Source organism: Pseudophryne corroboree, chromosome 2 (assembly GCF_028390025.1).
Source record: "Pseudophryne corroboree isolate aPseCor3 chromosome 2, aPseCor3.hap2, whole genome shotgun sequence".
NCBI classification, from domain to species: domain Eukaryota; kingdom Metazoa; phylum Chordata; class Amphibia; order Anura; family Myobatrachidae; genus Pseudophryne; species Pseudophryne corroboree.
In genome coordinates, this window is record NC_086445.1 from 1,013,377,227 (window position 1) to 1,013,400,182 (window position 22,956).

The window sequence follows — 22,956 nt, forward strand, 5'->3', positions numbered from 1 at the left end:
GTCTAGGATAGCCATTAAGAAAATCGGGATAAATCGGAACTTGCATTAAGAACTTTGTGTATTCGAACCCTCACATCTTTTATTTTTTAAGAATGCTTTGTATCGATTTACTGGGAACCACAAGCATTACACAGTACAGTATGTGATGCACATTATTGTGTCTCATAATACTACATGACATTCACACCTGTAAGTAGTAACATACAATAAATAAGTGAAGGGAGCCCTCAGTGATGAGGTGCACTAGTAATAAAGCCATACAGGTACATAGATCCATCAGTAAAGCTAGGAATACACTACAATTATCTGGCAGACCATCTGTCCAATCTGGCTGGTTGGAATGAATATCTGATAATGTAGAAGAACAAATTACAATCAACCATTTACTCCCAAACACTGGAAAATGGACAAAAATAGTTGTTCAAACAAATTGGTTGAATATTTGGTTTAACCATCTTATCTGACAATTTTTCTCCATTTTCCAGTGTTTGGGAAAAATATTTGATACATGACCAGATTTTCATTCCTACCAGACAGTCTGCCAGATAATTGTATAGTCTATGCCCAGCTTAACTGTCACTTATGCTTTCTCTTATGGGGTCACACATATGGGCAGGCATATGGAGAGTAAGCACTGCCCACTCATGCATAGCTGCCAGCTAATGGTAATTTCCAGAGGGCAATCCCTGGTAAGTGTTTTCTATGTATGTGACATGTTTGCAGTGTTGGTAATGTATGTCACTGTCACGGGTTACAGTACTTGCTGTAGAGCTCCAAACTTGTCATGCATTGTAATATTTTCTATGTCCCTGATGTTGCGTGCTCTGCGCCATACATATAAAAAGCAATGTAGGATGAACTTCAAAGAGCGTGAATATTGTGGATTTCCCCGGATAAGCGCTAAGGAATGCTATTCCAGAGGCTGCTGCTTTAATTCAAGTGTTCCTGATGTTAAATGGTGTTTTTACACCAAAAACTCATAGTATATAATACAAGCGGCCTCATCTGCAATATTTTGTACTGGCCATATTTGTCTAATGAGCAAATGCACCTCTGCTTCTCAGCCATGCATGACTGGGCTGCATCTCCTAAATGAGTGACACTGGGCGGGTACAGGTGCCCTCACACGTGGGGATAAGTGCGCTGTAGCTGGGGAGACGGGGTTGCAAGCTATCCAGGGCTAAGCATACACGGAGTATGTGACTCCATACTGATATATTTCAGCCAAGAATAGGGCTGGTAATAGTGATGGCGCTACTGTCGCACGTGGATGTATAGGGGCCGGTGCGGTCACATAGATGTGGGCAACAGACTATAAATGGAGATCTTCATCTACTGTATTTTCAAAGATGCAATGCAGCCTGAATTGTATGTTCCTCAGAATCAGCCAATAAGTGTGTAGAGAAGTTTTGTTCAAACTGACTTGCTGGGAATAAAATAAAACTGTTCTTGTAATTGTTCATGGTGGGAGCAAGCGACACACAAGCAAGAACACACACATCACACACACTCTTATACACACCTCCACTGCTCACAGTAACATACACCTGTACCCTGAACTTTTTGTAGAATTATTTTGCTCTGCAGAACTTGCAGTATTTGTTGGGCATCTGAGGCACAGGGTAACGTTGTTAGAAGACTGTTGGTTATTTGGCTATAAGTGGTACAGCACGGGGGGGGGGTCAGTGTTGTTGGGTAGGGAAGGTTCTGTCCATCTATGTGTGTAGTGCTGTACCCTCTGAGGACATTGCTGTGTTTCCTGTTGTGTGCAGGATGCTCTGTGAACCCCAAGCTGAGGAAAGACTGCGGATATCCCAACATCAGCTCCAAGGACTGTCTGTCTAGAGGCTGCTGTTTTGACTCCAGTATTCCCGAGACCATCTGGTGCTTCTACGGATACAAATAAAATACTAATGGTAATGCACATAATGTATCACCCATTGGAGGCAGTCACAATCTGTTTAAACTAATAGTTTGAGTTCTTGTGTATTATAATCAAGTTTTATTAAAAATAAATAGAACTGTATATTATCTTATATAATTCATATTGACTCCACCAGTAAGACCAATCAATGCAGAGTGTAACATTCATGTGGAGGCAATACATGGCTGTAACATTCATTTTCCCTTATACCCCATAGAGGTGCATTAGAAAATTAGCAATGATTGGCTGCCAGAAAATACTGTGGTGTGTGTGCAGCCAAACTTTGTGCTGAATTAAATTATCCCCTACATATTTATCATACAGTGCTACTTACAGTTTAGTAAAAGCCTTGGACAAAGGGGGCTGCATTTACCTGACTGTAGTGTATGTATAATGTTACACAGACATGTTTCCTATTGTATATTTACAATAGATCAAAGCCATCCTTCCCAGACTTGAACACCTGCCCCCCCCCCTCCGGTACTCAGCCCAGTGTGAGGTCACTGTAGCCCTGGAGTTGCACACATCTTAGACTGTATTTTCTAAGGGTAAAACCTGCCTCTGTTGCAATAATGTGTCTTTTGTTTTTCTTGCAGATACATGGTATAACCGGCTCGTAACAATCACTGGAGTCTCTGTATACACAGCGTCCTGGTTCTGTGTGTTTTTTTTTTTTTTCCCTGATCTGTAAATGTGATTTTAATAAACTAGAAAGCCATCCTTTATTGCTTATCGAGGTTTAAAATAAAAATTGTGGTCATTTCTAAGTGTTACAGCATTATGTAATATCCATGTTTTGTAGTCCTACTGTATATGTGGATTTCCGTATCAATACATTGATTCCCAACATACTTCACCCCACAAAACACATTTGTATAATCAAATATATAAACAATTCCTTAATGAACTGTCTGTGTGCTTTATTCCATACCATAAACACATCTGGCTTCTGCAAGACTCTAAGGGTGTGTACACAGTGAGATTTTCTTTCGATTTTGACTATATAGTCAAAATCGCAAGAAAAGTTAGTGCAGATCGCAAGGTGAAGGTCGCCTTGTAATCCTGAAGCGTGGTCCCGCCAGGTCGGCATTGCAAGAAAAGATTGACTATGCAGGCAAGTCAATCCTTGCTAGATCGGTGTACTATCTAGTTAATCTCGCATGTCAATGACATCTCACATAAGACAAAATCTCACATACTGTAAACCAAAATCGTAAGCACACATAGTCCATATCTCAAGTTAGTCAAAACCGGTGGTGCTGGGCTCTGGGAAATTCAAGGGAAATCGCAAGTGAAAATCAGGCATAGCAAGGCTCTCACCGTGTACACACCCTAACTTACTGCATACTAATTCACCTCCTGGACACACTCCCTCTGATTAAGCTTTATTAAAATAATACTAAGGTCAAACAACTGACAAATGAGACACAGCCTTGTATAGGCACAGTTAAAGAATTGCTGGTGTATTGACTCAGGTGCCACAAGACATTTTAGTTGCAGTCACTACATTGAGCACATGTGATCCTATAACAGTCAAATGAATAGGAGACAAAGGGCCGAATTCAGATTTGATCGCTGTTCTATGCATTCACACAGTATATGCAAGTGTGTGAACAGAAAGAAACGCGCCTATTACGTACTAATTCACAAAATGTGCAGCTGTGCACAAAAGAGGTGTTTACTATTTAATATCATACAGGAGCGATGCATTCGCATAGTTAAGAATTGATCTGCCTGCATCATGGAGCTTGTCCATGTGTATTGCGTAAGTTTGCAAACAATCTCACAATGGTGGGGGTTTTTAAATAAAGTTAATTGAACCAATCACTCTAAGGATTCAAAATGTTGAACAATTAAGTGATCAAACACTGCAAATTGAAGAGTTTGACAATGTAATTGTTCAATAACAATCGGCAATTAAGGCAACAAATTTCATCAAAATATGTTCTATTTGCACAATACACTCAATACTATTTTAAAATACTATCTATAAAATATAAGTATTTTATAATAGTGATGTTAACCCCCCAAAAAAAGACCCATAAATGAAATGTAGTAAAAAGATAGATATACACAGAAAAAAAGAGGCTAGATGAAAAAAAAAAAGTATTAGATTATGTTTAATAAACACCACACAATAGCTACGTTTTAAAACTTTACTTTTTTGAAACAAAAAATAAACATTTATTTTGTAAAAAAAATTATTTAACTGTAATAAATTCTGTACATTGTCCAGTGGGGACAGAATGTGTGACTGCATGGCCAGCAGTTGCATTCGGATGGTCCGGTTTTGATCTCCAACCTCAGGGTCTGTAATAAGTGGGGAAGAATGTGAAAAATTAAAATTGCAAACATAATTACACATTCAGAAAAACGTCATCACTAGAATTGATTAAGAATGCAACTAAAAGCTGATTTCAAACACACACCGCCATTGTGTGTGTATCAACTCTGTTGGTCTTCATATATGCTACTGATTTTTCTTAACCAATAAAAACTTACTCGCATCTACAAACCATTATTTGCATACATATTTCATAAATAAACAGTAGTAAAAACTCCCATCTACACTATGCATTGGTCATCTTCACTGCTCACTTTAAAAGGAAAAAAAAAATTTGCAGGTGTTCAGACAAGGCTAATAAATCCAACAACACACATGACTTTCAAAATCCTTAATATTTCATTACAATGACATCAAGAATGTCTATGCAATGTTTTTGTACCACTATGATAGCAGTGGCAAACGCAGGATTTCTAGAGGGGTCTTTCCAAATGCATTCCACACTCTCCCACTCTGTGGAACATTGGAGCAAGTAAGGGAGTCTGGGGGAGTGGTAGAAGAACCTAGTAATAACCCTGGACATTAATGTAAACATTGGACTTTTTATATACTGGATAATGTATGGAATACATTATTAATATTTAACTAGGGTATAGGCTGTATAAAATAATTAAAATAATAAGATAAGTGGTCAGGAAAAGGTTAAAACATATCTAAATAAATACAAACATAACAGAACCAGTACTGCACTTTGTAAGCACACATTCTCCCACCTTATGGTAAAGCTCCTGTCTCTTCTTCCTAGTAGCTACTCTCTGCTCCACCTCACTGCAAATTGGTAGAAGTTTAAACTGCATGATGTGGTTGCTGCTCTAATAATTGTATTATATACCATTGCTATTGTTGCCATAATTTGAACCATTTGCCAAGAGATGGGGGGGGGGGGGGGGGGGGTTGGGGGTTTCTGAGCAACTGGAATACCCACCTTTGCATTAGCCTATGCACTGGCCCTGTCTCGTATGCTGCAAAAATTCTGGTGTGCAGTAAAATAAGTGTACACTGCAAAAATTCTGGGGTGCAGTACAATAAATGTAGACTGGCCCTGTCTTATATGCTGTAATTTAGGTTTGCTGTGAAAATCAATGTTCACTGGCACTCTTGTATGCTGTAAAAGTACAGGAGTGCTATTAAAATAAAAGTACACTCCCTGTATGCTGTAAAAATAAAGGGGTATTATTGATAAAATGAAAGTACACTGGTCCTGTATGCTGTAAAAATAAAGGGGTGTTGTTAAACAAAAAAAAAAAAACAGGGGTTGCGATGTCTAGGCCTGACCTTCACAACACTGTATGGGAAGAGGAGGCTCCTACCACCATTTTCACGCCCTCTGCAAGTGCTGGGAGGAGCAACGCTAGTCCAGTTGCTGATATGGAGATTGAGGATGTCACTGTAGAAGTACACCAGGATGAGGAGGATATGGGTGTAGCTGGCGCTGCGGAGGAAGTTGACGATGAGGATTCTGATGGTGATGTGGTTTGTTTGAATAAGGCACCAGTGGAGACAGTTGTCATCCATGGGATGAAAAAGCCCATTGTCATGCCTGGGCAAAATACCAAAAAAGCCACCTCTTCGGTGTGGAATTATTTCTCCACAAATGCGGACAACAGGTGTCAAGCCATCTGTTGCCTTTGTCAGTCCATAATAAGTAGGGGTAAGGACATCAACCACCCAGGAACATCCTCCCTTATACGTCATCTGCAGCGTATTCATCATAAGTCATTGTAAAGTTTAGAAACTGTGGGTAATAGTGTAAGCAGTCCACTGACACCTCAATGTGAGGATGTAGGGGGTCATTCCAAGTTGATTGCAGCGGTTCATTGCATTGCAAGCAGCAGGATTTAGCCAAATGCACACGCGCAAAAGCCACAATGCGCATGTGTAAAGTGAGTTGTGCAGAAATACAAACACTTTTTGTGTTCGCAGTGGTCCAATGACAGAGGCGTGTTGAATGCGGTGCGAGGGCATGGCTTCACTAACTCGCGAAATGAGGCATGAAGGTGGGTGTCTACTGTGGGAATGTGCTAAGGGTAGCAGGTGTGGTTTTTGCCCCACTTCAAAGCCGATACACAGCAAGCATTGGCAGCACGATCGCAGCACAGGAGTAGGTTTTGAGCTACATAGAGCAAGCGAACTCATGCTGCAAGTGGCTGACAGGGCGTAGCTAGCTAATAAAAAGCAGCTGGTGATCAGCAAATGGCTCAACACTGCAAATGTAGCTGACTCACTCTCACAGACGGTATGTGCATTTAAACTCCTAGGAAATGTAAAAGTAAAAACCTATTTCAAAATAGGAGACACTGACAAGCATCACACATGTCTTATTATAAAATGTATGTGTATTTGCTATGTTACATATGTCTGCTTTGTATAGAACTGATAATGTCTATTTATCATAGAATTAGGGAGTCTCCGTTGCGATGATATTCAGCATATAGAATTTATTATCAAATAAGAGGCCACGCCCATTATTCTGCACAAAGGAGCGTGACCCAAGACAGACTTCATCAATGATACCTGTGCCTTCAGGGCATTCAGGCTTACATTATATAATACATGATTATACAATCACTTATAACTGATCAATGGGGCATCTAGTACATCTAGATATCATGGGGAACATGGATTGGTTGATGGTGAATAATCGGAAGTGCCAAATATGGTCAACTGAGCTAATTGTAATGGCTGATATTCTCCTGAAGATGGCAGACTGGCTCCATGAGTCTTGGATCTCCCATTCACATCAATTGGGCTTCTCAATAGGCCTTGTCAGCAAAAGGTCATTTTTGTTCATAATGGCATGTTGTTTGTCCAAAGCAAAGGTCCATCAGATATTCATTATCATGTCCTTTCTCAACATCAAAACCTCATAAAATGTCATTAAGTTTTGGTTATCTAAATACAAGGGTCTCTATTTAGACACGTACGCTCTTAGTCAGAAGCTAGGACAAAGGTGACAGAAAACCTCATTTCAGGAGAACGGACTATTATGGAAATTAAAATACTAGTTACAGATACTTAACTATAAGTTTAAAAGCACAATTTCTGAGGCAATACAGATGTACACTGCTCAAAAATAAAATAAAGGGAACACTAACATAACACATCCTAGATCTGAATGAATGAAATATTATTATTAAATATTTTGTTCTTTACATAGTTGAATGTGCTGACAACAAAATCACACAAAAAATGATCAATGGAAATCAAATTTATTAACCCATGAAGGTCTGACTTTGGAGTCACACTCAACATTAAAGTGGAAAAACACACTACAGGCTGATCCAACTTTGATGTAATGTCCTTAAAACAAGTCAAAATGAGGATCAGTAGTGTGTGTGTGTGTGTAGCCTCACCATGCCTGTATGACCTCCCTACAACCAAGATCTCCGTATTATCTGACTATTATGTAGTAATATTTTTCACTCGGTGTGCATTAGGGAACCATTGTTTTTTCCTACACAGAATTACCCCTCCCTTTTAGCACCTGAGTGACATCACTATCTGATTGAGCAGCTCACCATTTTTTGCATTAACCTCCCTACAATGCCTGGGCATGCTCCTGATGAGGTGGTGGATGGTCTCCTGAGGGATCTCCTCCCAGACCTGGACTAAAGCATCCACCAACTCCTGGACAGTCTGTGGTGCAACGTGGCATTGGTGGATGGAGCGAGACATGATGTCTCAGATGTGCTCAATTGGATTCTGGTCTGGGGAACGGGCGGGCCAGTCCATAGCATCAATGCCTTCGTCTTGCAGGAACTGCTGACACACTCCAGCCATATGAGGTCTAGCATTGTCTTGCATTAGGAGGAACCCAGGGCCAACAGCACCAGCATATGGTCTCACAAGGGGTCTGAGGATATCATCTCGGTAGTTAATGGCAGTCAGGCTACCTCTAGCGAGCACATGGAGGGCTGTGTGGCCCCCCCAAAGAAATGCCACCCCACACCATTACTGACCCACTGCTATACCGGTCATGCTGGAGGATGTTGCAGGCAGCAGAACATTCTCCTTGGTGTCTCCAGACTCTGTCACGTCTGTCACGTGCTTAGTGAGAACCTGCTTTCATCTGTGCAGAGCACAGGGCGCCAGTGGCGAACTTGTCAATCTTGGTGTTCTCTGGCAAATGCCCCAACTGTCCTGCACGGTGTTGGGCTGTAAGCACAACCCCCACCTGTGGACGTCAGGCCCTCATACCACCCTCATGGAGTCTGTTTCTGATCGTTTGAGTAGACACATGCACATTTGTGGCTTGCTGGAGGTCATTTTGCAGGGCTCTGGCAGTGCTCCTCCTGTTCCTCCTTGCACAAAGGCGGAGGTTGCGGTCCTGCTGCTGGGTTGTTGCCCTTCTACGGCCTCCTCCACATCTCCTGATGTACAGGCCTGTCTCCCGGTAGCGCCTCCATGCTCTGGACACTACGCTGACAGACACAGCAAACCTTCTTGCCACAGCTCGCATTGATGTGCCATCCTGGATGAGCTGCACTACCTGAGCTACTTGTGTGGGTTTTAGACTCCGTCTCATGCTACCACTAGAGTGAAAGCACCGCCATCTTTCAAAAGTGACCAAAACATCAGCCAGAAGCATAGGAGCTGAGAAGGGGTCTGTGGTCACCACCTGCAGAACAACTCCTTTATTTGGGGGTGTCTTGCTAATTGCCTATAATTTCCACCTGTTGTCTATTTCATTTGCACAACAGCATGTGAAATTGATTGTCAATCAGTGTTGCTTCCTAAGTGGACAGTTTGATTTCACAGAAGTGTCATTAACTTGGAGTTACATTGTGTTGTTTAAGTGTTCCCTTTATTTTTTTGAGTAGTGTATATTTTGTTTAATCTCTAAACACAACATATAATTAATCAAACATTCATCATATTCAAATTAATTTTCCCCAAATGAGCAGTAGTGTGAGATATGAGATAGAAAAAGGAAAACCCATTCTCTGTATGAAATCGCTGGCACAAGTCCATTGTGTATTGATGCGAAACTAGTGATGTGCACCGGAAATTTTTCGGGTTTTGTGTTTTGGTTTTGGATTCGGACGCGTTTTGGCAAAACCTCCCTGAAAATTTTTTGTCGGATTCGGGTGTGTTTTGGATTCGTTTTTTTTTACAAAAAACCCTCAAAAACAGCTTAAATCATAGAATTTGGGGGTTATTTTGATCCCATAGTATTATTGACCTCAATAACCATAAATCCACTCATTTTCAGTCTATTCTGAACACCTCACACCTCACAATATTATTTGTAGTCCTAAAATTTGCACCGAGGTCGCTGGATGACTAAGCTAAGCGACCCAAGTGGCTGACACAAACACCTGGCCCATCTAGGAGTGGCACTGCAGTGTCAGACAGGATGGCACTTCAAAAAAATAGTCCCCAAACAGCACATGATGCAAAGAAAAAAAGAGACGCAATGAGGTAGCTGTGTGACTAAGCTAAGTGACCTAAGTGGCCGACACAAAGACCCAAGTGGCCGACACAAACACCTGGCCCATCTAGGAGTGGCACTGCAGTGTCAGGCAGGATGGCACTTCAAAAAAATAGTCCTCAAACAGCACATGATGCAAAGAAATAAAGAGGCGCACCAAGGTCGCTGTGTGACTAAGCTAAGCGACACAAGTTGCCGACACAAACACCTGGCCCATCTAGGAGTGGCACTGCAGTGTCAGGCAGGATGGCACTTAAAAAAAAATTGTCCCCAAACAGCACATGATGCAAAGAAAAATTTAAGAAAAAAGAGGTGCAAGATGGAATTGTCCTTGGGCCCTCCCACCCACCCTTATGTTGTATATAAACAGGACATGCACACTTTAACGAACCCATCATTTCAGCGACAGGGTCTGCCACACCACTGTGACTGAAAGGACTGGTTGGCTTGGGCCCCCACCAAAAAAAGAAGCAATCAATCTCTCCTTGCACAAACTGGCTCTACAGAGGCAAGATGTCCACCTCATCATCATCCTCCAATTCCTCACCCCTTTCACTGTGTACATCCCCCTCCTCACAGATTATTAATTCGTCCCCACTGGAATACACCATCTCAGGTCCCTGTGTACTTTGTGGAGTCCCCAAACAGCACATGATGCAAAGAAAAAAAGAGGCGCACCTAGGTCGCTGTGTGACTAAGCTAAGCGACCCAAGTGGCCGACACAAACACCTGGCCCATCTAGGAGTTGCACTGCAGTTTTCTAGCGAGAGGATGAGTGCTTCCATCCTCATTTGAAGCTGAACCACTAGCCATGAACATAGGCCAGGACCTCAGCCGTTCCTTGCCACTCCGTGTCGTAAATGGCATATTGGCATGTTTACGCTTCTCCTCAGACGCTTTTAATTTTGGGTCATTTTACTGATTTTTGGATTTTACATGCTCATTACTATGACATTGGGCATCGGCCTTGGCAGACGACGTTGATCGCATTTCATCGTCTCGGCCATGACTAGTGGCAGCAGCTTCAGCACGAGGTGGAAGTGGATCTTGAGCTTTCCCTATTTTAACCTCCACATTTTTGTTCTCCATTTTTTAATGTGTGGAATTATATGCCAGTATCAATAGCAATGGCCTACTACTATATATACTGCGCACAACTGAAATGCACCACAGTTATGGATGGACAGTATACTTGATGACACAGAGGTAGGTAGAGCAGTGGCCTTCCGTACCGTACTGCTATATATACTGGTGGTCACTGTCAGCAAACTGCAAAACTAAAATGCGCCACAGGTATAGAATCTAGATGGATAGTATACTTGACGACACAGAGGTAGTAGAGCAGTGGCCTTCCGTACCTTACTGCTATATATACTGGTGGTCACTGGTCAGCAAAACTCTGTGATTGGCGAGGATCTGCGCCGTCAGTTACTAGGGACGACCACACACGGATCACTGTCATTATGTCAAAGACGGCCCAGTTCCCCTGCCGTTAGGTGGTATGATCTTACAGCAATTACACCAATATACATCTAAACAGGGATCATAAAATTCCAACATACAGTGGATAGTTTGTAAGAAAAAAATGTAAAAATAAAAAATACTCGATTAATCCAATATGAGGCCCATATGTACGGAGCTTACATATAGGTTAGTGAGAAACAACCCCACCTATAATTGTTCCTATTCTTAGGTACAATACATGATAATAAAAAAGAAGAAGAAATATTATGGGAAAAATAGCAAGGAAAAACAAATTATTAAATGTTTACACGTGTGTTTATGCTCACGTGATTAAATAGTGAGCCCAGTTGAATGTGCTATCGGACAAGACGTGGAGAGAAATCCAAAGATATTTATTATAAAGAATTGATATTAAATATAAGCCTATACAATGCTGCTGTTGTAAATTGAATCATTTGTATCACTGAAAAAGGTTGCAAGGTCATCTGTGTCCCTGCTCCTATCTTTAATATTGCATTGTATACTATATATTCATCATATTATTCTTATGAACATGTGTCCTCATATGTTGAATATAACACACGTGGACTGTAATTAACCAAGGTTCTTACATGCTAATCATACGGGGCGCCTATACCAAGTTCAATTGCTAAAAATGGTTGAGCCCAAATAATTACTCCTCAATCATATCGTCAGACTATTGACATCAATTATATAACTCAGTTTGCTATACCATATCTTTATTAAGGATTATTTGTAATTCAATAAGTATTATGCATATATTGATGGTGAAACTTATGATTGTATTATTATGTGTAGATATGTAAAAAACTGAACTAAGTGATGTTGAGTGAAATATAAAATGCTGTGATTCAGAACTATTACTACATTGTTGTGCTAATTGAAGGTCATCCTCATGCTGTATATATATATACGCACAAGGAGAGAGATAATAAGAGTGTAAGAATAAAGTGAAATTATTTTATAAGAGTGTGTACTTTATCATTGAGGGTAAGTGATCCATCCTCATGAAAAAATATGGTGATTATCTTGTCATGATTCTAATAATTTCAATAATTTATTTGTGCCGTGATTGTGAAAAAGAATAATTTTGTATATTGTGTGCTGATTATTAATTTTCTAATGTGCCTTAAAAATATGGGTAGAGATCCTAAGTCTATGCCAAAAGTAGTGAAAAAATATCTCAAAATATTCAAAATAGAAACTTCTGTAAAAAGAAAAATTAAGCTGCTATAACTTCTGGATGCAGCAAACTTGTTAGCTAATGGAGAAAACCATGTGCGCTGCAGGGGGGTGGGTAGATATAACATGTGCAGAGAGATTTGGGTGGGTTATATTGTTTCTGTGCAGGATAAATACTGGCTGCTTTATTTTTACACTACATTTTAGATTTCAGTTTGAATGCACCCCACCCAAATCTAACTCTCTCTTCACATGTTATATCTGCCCCCCCCCCCTCCCCCCGCAGTGCACATGGTTTTGCCCATTAGCTAATAAATTTGCTGCTGTGATCAGCTGTGAGTTAGGCCCTGTGTATTTGGCACTGTTAAGAGTTAGAGGCCTTGCAGTGGCGCGCCTAGCTTTCTTATCATGCATTGTAATATTTTCTATGTCCTGCTGTTGTGTGCTCTGTTCCATCCAGGTAAACAGCAATGCAGTGTGGACATCACAGAGCGTGAAGATTGTGGTTGTCCTGGGATAAGCTCTACGGAATGTTATTCCAGAGGATGCTGCTTTAATTCAAGTGTTCCTGGGGTTAAATGGTGTTTTTACCCCAAAAGCACAGGTAGAGTATAGAGTGCAGTGGTAGAGTGGGAGCATGTAGTGCTACTGATTACAGATGAACATGAATTAGACCCATAGTTCTAAAGGGCCCTACACATATGGTGATGTGCTACTGAGATGCCTGATGGCTGATAAAGCTGGTGGGTGACCCGGAAGATGGGGTGGGAGTGAAGTCTGCCAGTGTGTAGGGCCCATAAGAGTTTGTGTATTCCTTTATTCTTAACCATGGTCAGACAGTACATAAAAAAAGCCATTGTTTAAGTGGAAATTCCCTATTATCAGCTGTTGTTGAACTGTTCCTAAAATAATTATACTTTGATTTTAACACCGCTGAACCCAAATGATCAGTTGACAAAAGGCGCTAAATTGCCCTGTGACTTACCTAAATTGCCCCATTCCATTGTAAAGAAACCTTAAGTAGTTGTAACTTCTGGTTGTTTCCTTATTGCATCAACAGCAAGTGACAACCAATGTAACGTGGAACCGTACAGCAGAAGGGATTGCGGCTACCCCACAATAAGTGCTGCGGAATGCAAGGAGAGGAATTGTTGCTTTGACTCCAGCATTCCCGGGGTTAACTGGTGTTTCTTCTCCAAGTCACAAGGTATGGATCTGCTGTATAATAACACACAAGTCATTATAGTTATAAGACTCTCACACCTCTTAAGCTGGATACACACAAGTGCCCTACACACTTAGATTATCTGTCCAATCTTTTCTAGGTGAAACAAAAATCTGGTAATATGTGGGAGTAAATGTCATTTGACGATTTGCTCCCAAACACTGGAAAACATCTAAACTCCACAACAATGCCTCTTTTTCTGAATATGGAGTGCAATTCTGGGCTCTATACACTATGACGATATGTCTGAGGCTGAAATCTGATGCAATTTCCCTTGAACTCCCCTAGGACCTTCCCGGGAGTGATTCCATATGATTTGGTGCTATTTTTGCATAAGATGTATCGCATGCGACTGATGAAGCCGCTATATAACGCATGTGATATATCGTATGGTATACAATTGTACCATAAGATATATCCGAGTTGAATTAGAGGGCTAGGGGGGCTGGGAGTGTCCTGAGAATACCAGTCACACTTCTCTGATGCATTGTATGCGATATATCACATGCACAAAAACACATTTTCTATCCAATTCTGATATTAGTGCAGCACCAACCACCTAGTGGCTCTGATCCGATGCTCATGGGACCACGCATCGGATTGGATGTGAAACATATGATCTGACAATTTTCATAATATATATCGTCCTGAAAAAGGTTGAAATAGTATGAAATCATGCAAAATCATTGTAGTGTGTGTGGGGCCCTTTACAGTGTTCTTCTTCTCTGTGGTAAAAGCTATGGAAAAGTATTTACATGTGAGAATACTGTATATCATTTGGTCACATTCATCAAACATTAGTGTTTTCTATGTATCTGGGACACGTTTGCAATGTTGCCAGTAATGGGAGTAATTCCATCTGATCGCAGCAGCAAATTTGTTATCTAATGGGAAAAACCATGTGCACTGCAGGGGGGGGGGGCAGATATAACTGGATCCGGTGTTTAGGATGACGAGACTTGGGACGGCACTGTTTAGGATGACCACTATTGGTCAACCGTAAGTAGGTCAATATGGTTTCTAGGCTGACATGACAATAGGTCGACATGAGTTTTTTTTCATCTTTGTTTTGTAATTTTTTACATTTTTTTTTATACTTTGTGATCCACGTGGACTACATTTGGGAACGGTAACCTGTGCGGAGCGTTAGCAGAGCGAGGCACCTTGCCTGTAGCATGGCGAGCAATGCGAGGGGACACGGTGCACTAATTGGGGTTCCTGGTCACTCTACGAAGAAAACACCACCAAAAACAATTAAACTCATGTCGACCTTTTGGTATGTTGACTAGAGTCCCTGTCCACCTAGAAACCATGTTGACCTATTTACTGACGACCCAAGTCTAGCCTATCTAGCATACCACACCCAATGTAACATGTGCAGAGAGTTAGATTTGGGTGGGTTATTTTGTTTCTGTGCAGGGTAAATACTGGCTGCTTTATTTTTACACTACAATTTAGATTTTAGTTTGAACACACCCCACCCAAATCTAACTCTCTGCACATGTTACATCTGCCCCACCTGCACTGCACATGGTTTTGCTGCAATCAGATCTGAATTAGGCCCTGTGCATTTGGCGGGAGGCATTTAAAATGCCGGCTGTTGAGATCCCGGCGCTCATCATACCAACGCCGGTATCCTGACAGCCGGCATACTGACAACTATTCTCCCTCTTGGGATGTCCAGGAAACCACTGGAGGGAGAATAAATAGCGTGGCATGCCACTGTGCCCGCATCATGGCCAGTGCAGTGACCCCGCAAGGGGCTCTTTTGCACTCAACCCGCTGCCTGCCGGCGTTCAGGATCCTGGTGCAGGGATCCCAAGCACTGGCAAAATGCAGTAGACCGTATCTGGCACTGCCAAGGGTTAGAGTACTTGCAGTAGATCTCCCAACTTTGTTGTCATGCATTGTAATATTTCCTATTGTCCTGATGTGTGCTCTGCTCCATCCAGATAAACAGCAATGTAGTGTGGACATCACAGAGCGTGAAGATTGTGGATTTCCTGGGATAAGTGCTAAGGAATGCTATTCCAGAGGCTGCTGCTTTAATTCAAGTGTTCCCGGGGTTAAATGGTGTTTTTACCCCAAAAGCACAGGTAGAGTATAGAGTGCAGTGGTAGAGTGGTAGCATGTAGTGCTATTGGTTACAGATTTGATGGGAAACACACATGAATTATGCCCATACAGTAGCTCTAAGAGTTTATCTTGTGTATCCCTTATTCTTAGCTATGGTCACAGTATATAAGTAAATGTTGTGTAAGTGGAAATTTCCTGTTATCAGCTGTTCAAATGTTTTTCTGCTCCTTCAATTACTTTGATTTTAACACAGCTGAACCCAAATGATCAGTTGACCAAAGGAACTAAATTGCCCTGTGATAAGTAAGCACTAGGACATGCAGGGGTGTAGTGAGGGTGGAACGAGTGGAGCTGGATCTCCAGGTGCCGCTGGGGACAGAAGGCGCTGTCTCTGTAACAGAGCTGGGAGTCGGGATCTCGGGGTAGGAGATGACTGGAAGAGGGGGAATGGGTGCTCTGCCTGCATGTTCCATGTTTAAAAGAACCTTCCTGGCTGTCTGGTATCTGCATTTGGTAATGGGAAACATACAGGCAGTATGGCAGCAACCCCTTACCTTTCCTCAGTCCTTTCCTTCTACCCACGGAGGTCAATCGCATAGAAGCTCCGCCCCTCAGGCTAGAATGTGGAGAAGCTCTGCTGCTGCCCTTTTGGTGAGAAATAATGTGTATTATTGTGAGTGTTTGTATAAATGTGTATCTGTGTTGTGACATGACCCTGCTCCCGGGTGTCATGTCTCCACGCTACACCTCAGAGGCCATGTACGCTCCATGAACTATACTTCATTGAACAACATCTTCAACACAGGCAATTCTAATCACATGCAAGTAATGAGATCACACACACTTCTACATACCCAGATGATTATGCATCAGGATAAACACGGATTGGGAGCAGATTTTGATCCCTATTTTTGGTAGAGATGTGCGGGTTTGGATTTACCCAAACTTACCTGGCTCTAAAAATGGCTTCTTATTGGCCCCCAGATGTCACATGTTTAGGATAGCAAATAAGAAAAATCTGAATAGATCTGAACTCTCATTAATTTAGTCTTTAAGAACAGAGTAAATTCGAACCCGCACATTTCTAACTTTTTGAGAATGCTTAATATCTATTCACTGGGAACTAGAGACATTAATACAGTATGTGATACACATTGTGTCTCACAATACTACATGACACTCACCTCTAAGTAGTAATATACAATAAATAAGTGATGGAAGCCTTCAGTCATGAGGTACACTAGTAATAATTTAAAGCCTTCCAGGTACATAGATCCACCGGTGAACTAGATATACACTATTCCACAGGTTTTCAAACCACACATTACACGTTTTCCAGATCTCCCCACATAATCACTCGTGAAATTAATGCCATTGGTGGATCTTTTAAACTGTGTCGGTGAGTAATGAATACACATGTGCACATACCAGGTGATCTGCAAAATGTGAACTATGTTGGGTTCTGAGGATAGTTTGAGAACCACTGCACTATACAATTATATGGAGGACAATCTGTCCAAACTGGTTGGAATGAATATCTGGTAATGTATGAGAACAAATCACAATCAACCATTTCCACCCAAACACAGGAAAATGGACAAAAATAGTTGTTTAAAGAAATTGGTTGAATATTTGTTTAAACTGACTTGTCTGACAACTTTTCTCCATTTTCCAGTGTTTAAGTAAAATAGTTGATATATTAACAGATTTTCATTCCAACCAGACAAATTGGATGGATGATCTGCCAGATAATTGTAGTGTATGCCAAGCTTAACTGTCAGTTATGCTATTTTTTTTTTTTATGTCACACAAATGGGTGGGCATACAGAAAGCAAGCACCGCCCACTCATGCATAGTTACCTACTGATGTTAATTTCCAGAGGACAATCTCAGGTAGGTGTTTTCTATGTATCTGGGACATGTTTGCAATGTTTCCAATTATGTATTTGGCACGGTCAAGGGTTACAGTACTTACAGTAGAGCTTCCAACTTTCTTGTCATGCATTGTAATATTTCCTATTGTCCTGATGTGTGCTCTGCTCCATCCAGATAAACGGCAATGTAGTGTGGACATCACAGAGCGTGAAGATTGCGGATTTCCCGGGATAAGTGATAAGGAATGCTATTCCAGAGGCTGCTGCTTTAATGAAAGTGTTCCCGGGGTTAAATGGTGTTTTTACCCCAAAAGCACAGGTAGAGTATAGAGTGCAGTGGTAGAGTGGGAGCATGTAATGCTATTGATTACAGATTTGATGGTCCACAAACATGAATTTGACCCATAGCTCTAAAGGGCCCTACACATATGGTGGTGTGCTGGCGAGATGCCTGATGGCCGATATGGCTGGCGGGCGACCCGGCAGCTGGGTGGAGTGAAGTTTCTTATCTCCCCCGTCACCCAGCTTCATAGCAGTGCATGCTAATATGGACAAGATTTTCCATATTTGCTCGCATGCGTAAGCGACGGGGCACCAACGATGAACAAGCATGGGGCTGTGCATCATTCATCGTTGCTGCCTCCACACTGAATGATGTGAATGTTCTCATTCATTAATGAATGAGAACTCTTTCATATCATTAGGTGATATCTGCCAGTGTGTAGGGCTCATAAGAGTTTGTGTATTCCTTATTCTTAGCCATGGTCACAGTATATAAAAAAGCCATTGTTTATGTGGAAACTTCCTGTTATCAGCTGTTCAACTGTTTGAACTGTTCCTAAAATAATTATACTCTGAATTTAACACAGCTGAACCCAAATGATCAGTTGACCAAAGTAGGTAAATCACAGGGCAATTTAGCTCAATTGTACCATTTTATTAAAAAGAAACCTTAAGCTGATGTAACCATTGGTTGTTTCCTTATTGCATCAACAGGAAGTGACAAACAATGTAACGTGGAACCGTACAGCAGAAGGGATTGCGGCTACCCCACAATAAGTGCTGCAGAATGTAAGGAGAGGAATTGTTGCTTCGACTCCAGCATTCCCGGGGTTAACTGGTGTTTCTTCTCCAAGTCACAAGGTACGGAGCTGCTGTATAGTTACTCACAAGTCATTATAGTTATATGACGCTCACACCTCTTAACCTGGATACACACTTACAGATTATTTGTCCATTTTTTTGTAGGTGAAACAAAAATCTGGTAATATGTGGGAATAAATGACATTTGACCATTTGCTCCCAAACACTGGAAAACATCCCAATGCCACAACAATGCCCCTCTTTCTGAATATTGGGTGCAATTCTTAAGGGCCCCATACACTATCGATATGTCTGAGGCTGAAATTTTATGCGATTTCCCTTGAACTCCCCCCAAGACCTTCCTGGGAGTGTTTCCATATGATTTGGTACTTTCTCTTTCATCCATCTGGGGGACGCTGTGCTGTTACTTCTGGGTTAGATTGTGTGGATGTGAGTTTGGCACAGATCCTATCAAAACTAACTCCTCCCCCCTCTACCACTCCCATCTTCAGCCTACCACCAGATCCCCTCAGTTTATAGTTTTGTGCCTGAGGAACGGATCCTGGTTCGCTCTGCACGGCATGTTCCGTGACACCTACAGTAGAGCAGCCTAGTGTATCAGCAGATCAGTCAGTCCCTCTATGGGCCAGGAACATGGCTGACGCTATTGCTGATTTAAGTCAATCCCAGTCAGGTGTGGATTCTGGTCAGTTGGCTATGGAGCCACCTTGGGCAAGGAATATGGGAAAAAGTATTGCAGACTTAGCACAGTCTATTAACAAGATTGAGACAGCTTCAAGTTCAGCGGCCGCTAAAAGACGGCATCCATTGCCCTCTATCACCTTCCCAGGAGAGGACTTAGATCCGGTATCCGCTCCTCTGGAGGAAGGTAAACTGGAGTCGGAGTGGAGGATGCTTCCGCCTGGGAAGAAGAGGAATTATCTACAAGTTCAGGTGTCAGATTATTGATTGAGGCCATCCTTCAGACTCTTAATATTCAGGATTTGGCGGAGACTTCGTCAGGTTTCTTCACGCGTCAGAAAAGACATGTAATAGTCTTTCCATCTTATACTCATTTCACAGACATTTTGAAGGAACCTTGGCTTAAGCCAGATTCACGATTTCAGGCTTCTAAGAAATTAAAATTTTTGTATCCTTTTGCAGATGAAGACACAAAATTCTGGGAAACTGCTCTGAAAGTGCATGCTCCTATTTCTCATTTGCCGAAGGCTACGGTAATTCCTTCGGTACAATCGGTGACATTAAAGGATTCAACAGATCGGAAGATTGAAGCTATTCTTAAATCCATTTTTGCTTTATCAGGTATTTCTCTGCGCCCAATACTTGCTGGTGCCTGGATCCTTAAAGCCGTTCATGACTGGTTGGCCCAGGTGGTATCTGGCATGCAGTCGGATGACCCATCAGAGGCTATTAAGCTGGCTGAACAGATCTCAGAGGCTGTCACCTTTGTTGATGAAGCCTTGCTAGACTCTCTCACTACAGTCACGGGTATCTGCTCAGGCAGTTACAGCGAGGCGTGCGCTATGGCTTCATGTTTGGAACACTGACTGATTCAAAACAGACATTGACAGCGGTTCCATTTGAAGGGGAGTTCCTCTTTTTGGTTCAGAGCTTAAAAAGATTATCTCTGATACTACAGGTGGTAAGAGTCCATTTCTTCCAGTTGCTCCTCAGAAGTCAAGAACCACTAAGTTTCAGTCCTTCCATACTTGGAGGGGCAGTTTCCAGTCCTTTCGAGCCTTTTCAAGATTTCCACGTAGAGGCTTGTACCGTGGTAGGGGCACACAGGCACCTCGCAGAGCGGCAGTCAAACTTGCCGACAAACCTGCAGCATGACGCGAGGACTCCGCTGGAGGGATCCTTGGTGGTGGGAGAGCGGTTACTACAGTTCAAAGAGGTGTGGCTCCTGTCGCATCCGGATCAGTGGGTGACTGGAGTCCTAACCCGAGGTTACATTTTGGATCTCGAAGAACCTGTTCCAAACAGTTTCTTCATCACTCCTCTTCCGAGCGATCCCTCCAGACGACAAGCAATAATTCGGGCTACTTCCACACTTTTCAAACACTGAGTAATTCGTTCAGTTCCCAGAGCTCAACACGGTCAAGGGTTTTACTCAAGTCTTTTTCTGGTAAACAAACCGGACGGTTAATTTCAACCCATTTTAAATCTAAAGTGCCTGAATCCTTGCCATTCTGTCCAGAAGTTCAAAATGGAAACGATTCGTTCAATCATCGCAGCTATGGAACCAGAGGAGTATTTGGCATCTCTCGACATAAAGGACGCTTATCTCTTCGTTCTAATTTGGTCAGGTCATCCATATCTGAGGTTCGCACTAGGGTCCTGGCATTTCCAGTTTCAGGCTCTTCCTTTCGGTCTTCAACGGCCCCTCGAGTATTTACAAAAATATTGTGTCTCGTGGTGGCGGTCCTCAGAGGTCAAGGAATCAACATTACTCCTTACCTGGACGATCTACTTCTAAAAGCTTCCTCGCCGGAACTTCAAGTGCACCTACAACGCACCACGACCACTCTGCAGTCCTTCGGATGGATTGTGAATTTCCAAAAATCTTCCCTGACTCCCTCTCAGGAGACAGTGTTTCTAGGTCTACTGTTCGAAACAAGGAGGCAGTGTTTTTCTACCTCAGGACAAGATTCAGGATCTCTGGTCCAGGATTCGCTCTGTTGCAATTGCCGAGGGTGTCGGTTCTCAGATGTATGCAGGTGTTGGGCAAAATGGTAGCAATGTTCGAGGCGGTACCATATACCAGATTTCATGCTCGTGCCCTTCAGTCACAGATTCTGGGCTCTTGGAATCAGATGGGTCCGCATCTGGACTTGCAATTATGCCGACTGTCTGTTCAGACTCGACAGTCTCTACTTTGATGGCTTCACAGTCCAAATCTAACCAAGGGAGCACCATTCACAGTATGGGATTGGATGATGGTCACCAGGATGCCAGCCTCACCGGTTGGGGGGCGGTGTTTCAGTCTCAACATCTCCAGGGTCTCTGGAGCGTTCAGGAATCGCAGTTACCAATCAACATTTTAGAGTTAAGAGCAATTCGGTACTCTCTGGATCAGAAACAGGACAGTGTCAGGGGTCACCCAGTATGCATTCAATCAGACAACGCAACAGCAGTAGCTTACATAAACAAGCAGGGAGGAACTTGCAGTTGGAGAGCCATGTAGGAAGTCTCACATATTCTGCAGTGAGAAGAGAAGTGGATTCCGACCATATCCGCAATTCACATTCCAGGGGTAGACAGCTGGGAAGCAGATTTCTTAAGCCGCCACACGATACATCCGGGGGAATGGGAACTTCATCAAGAAGTCTTTCTGACCCTGGTGTCTCAGTGGGAACACCCAACATCGATCTCATGGCATCCCACCTGAACCGAAAGTTACCTCAGTACGGCTCTCACACTCAGGACCCTCAAGCAATGCTAATCGATGCATTGACAGCCCCGTGGCAATTTCGTCTCGGATATGTGTTCCGTCCAATTTCCTTGATACCGCGTCTTCAACGCATCCGCAGAGAAGGTCTATCAATCATTCTTGTAGCACCAGACTGGCCTCGATGTCAGTGGTACACTTCTTTGCAGCATGGTGGTCGGGGAACCGTTCCATCTTCCTCTATGACCCGATCTCCTCTTACAGGGTCCTTGTCACCATCAGGGTTTAGATCGTCTGGCTTTGACGGCTTGGTTCTTGAAACCAACATTTTAAGAGCTAAAGGGTTATCTCGTCCAGTGGTAAAAACTATGCTTCAGGCTAGGAAGCCTGTCACTTCTCGTATTTATCACAGGGTATGGCATATTTACATTGCTTGGTGTGAAAGGCGTGGGTTGTCCCCACACCTCTTCCAGTTACCTCGTCTGCTATCTTTTCTCCAGGAGGGTCTGACTAAGGGACTTCGTTTTGTCTTCCCTTAAGGGACAGGTTTCAGCACTGTCTGTACTTTTTCAAAAAAGATTGGCTGTCATTCCGGAAGTTCAGACCTTCTTTCAGGGTGTACTCAGGATTCAACCTCACCTTTTGTACCTCCGGTTCCACCGTGGGATTTAAATCTGGTTCTTCAGGCTCTCCAGAAGCCTCCGTTTGAACCATTAAATTCTGAGTTACGCTTTCTTACTCTTAAAGTGGTTTTTCTCTTGGCCATTGCCTCAGCTAGGCGTGTTTCTCATTTAGCAGCACTTTCTTGCAGGCCGCCTTTGTTGGTTTTTCACGACAATAGAGTGGTTTTACGTACAAAGCCTTCCTTTCTGCCTAAGGTTGTGTCTGCTTTCCATATGAATCAGGACATTGTTCTTCCA

The 22,956-nt window shown here is 42.4% G+C and overlaps 1 protein-coding gene across 50 annotated transcripts in view; it reads left to right on the forward strand.

Moving 5' to 3' along the window:
- LOC135050271 (uncharacterized) overlaps positions 1–22,956 on the forward strand; it is a 466,297-nt gene that overhangs the window by 117,899 nt on the left and 325,442 nt on the right. For 46 of the 50 annotated variants that reach the window (XM_063956613.1, XM_063956631.1, XM_063956611.1 and 43 more), the window contains 3 exons: positions 15,544–15,687; positions 17,717–17,860; positions 18,538–18,684. In XM_063956613.1, the coding sequence (XP_063812683.1) occupies positions 15,544–15,687; positions 17,717–17,860; positions 18,538–18,684 (435 nt within the window). The remainder of the gene's footprint in view (positions 1–15,543; positions 15,688–17,716; positions 17,861–18,537; positions 18,685–22,956) is intronic. The other 4 variants (XM_063956635.1, XM_063956652.1, XM_063956618.1 and 1 more) reach the window with 3 other exon arrangements.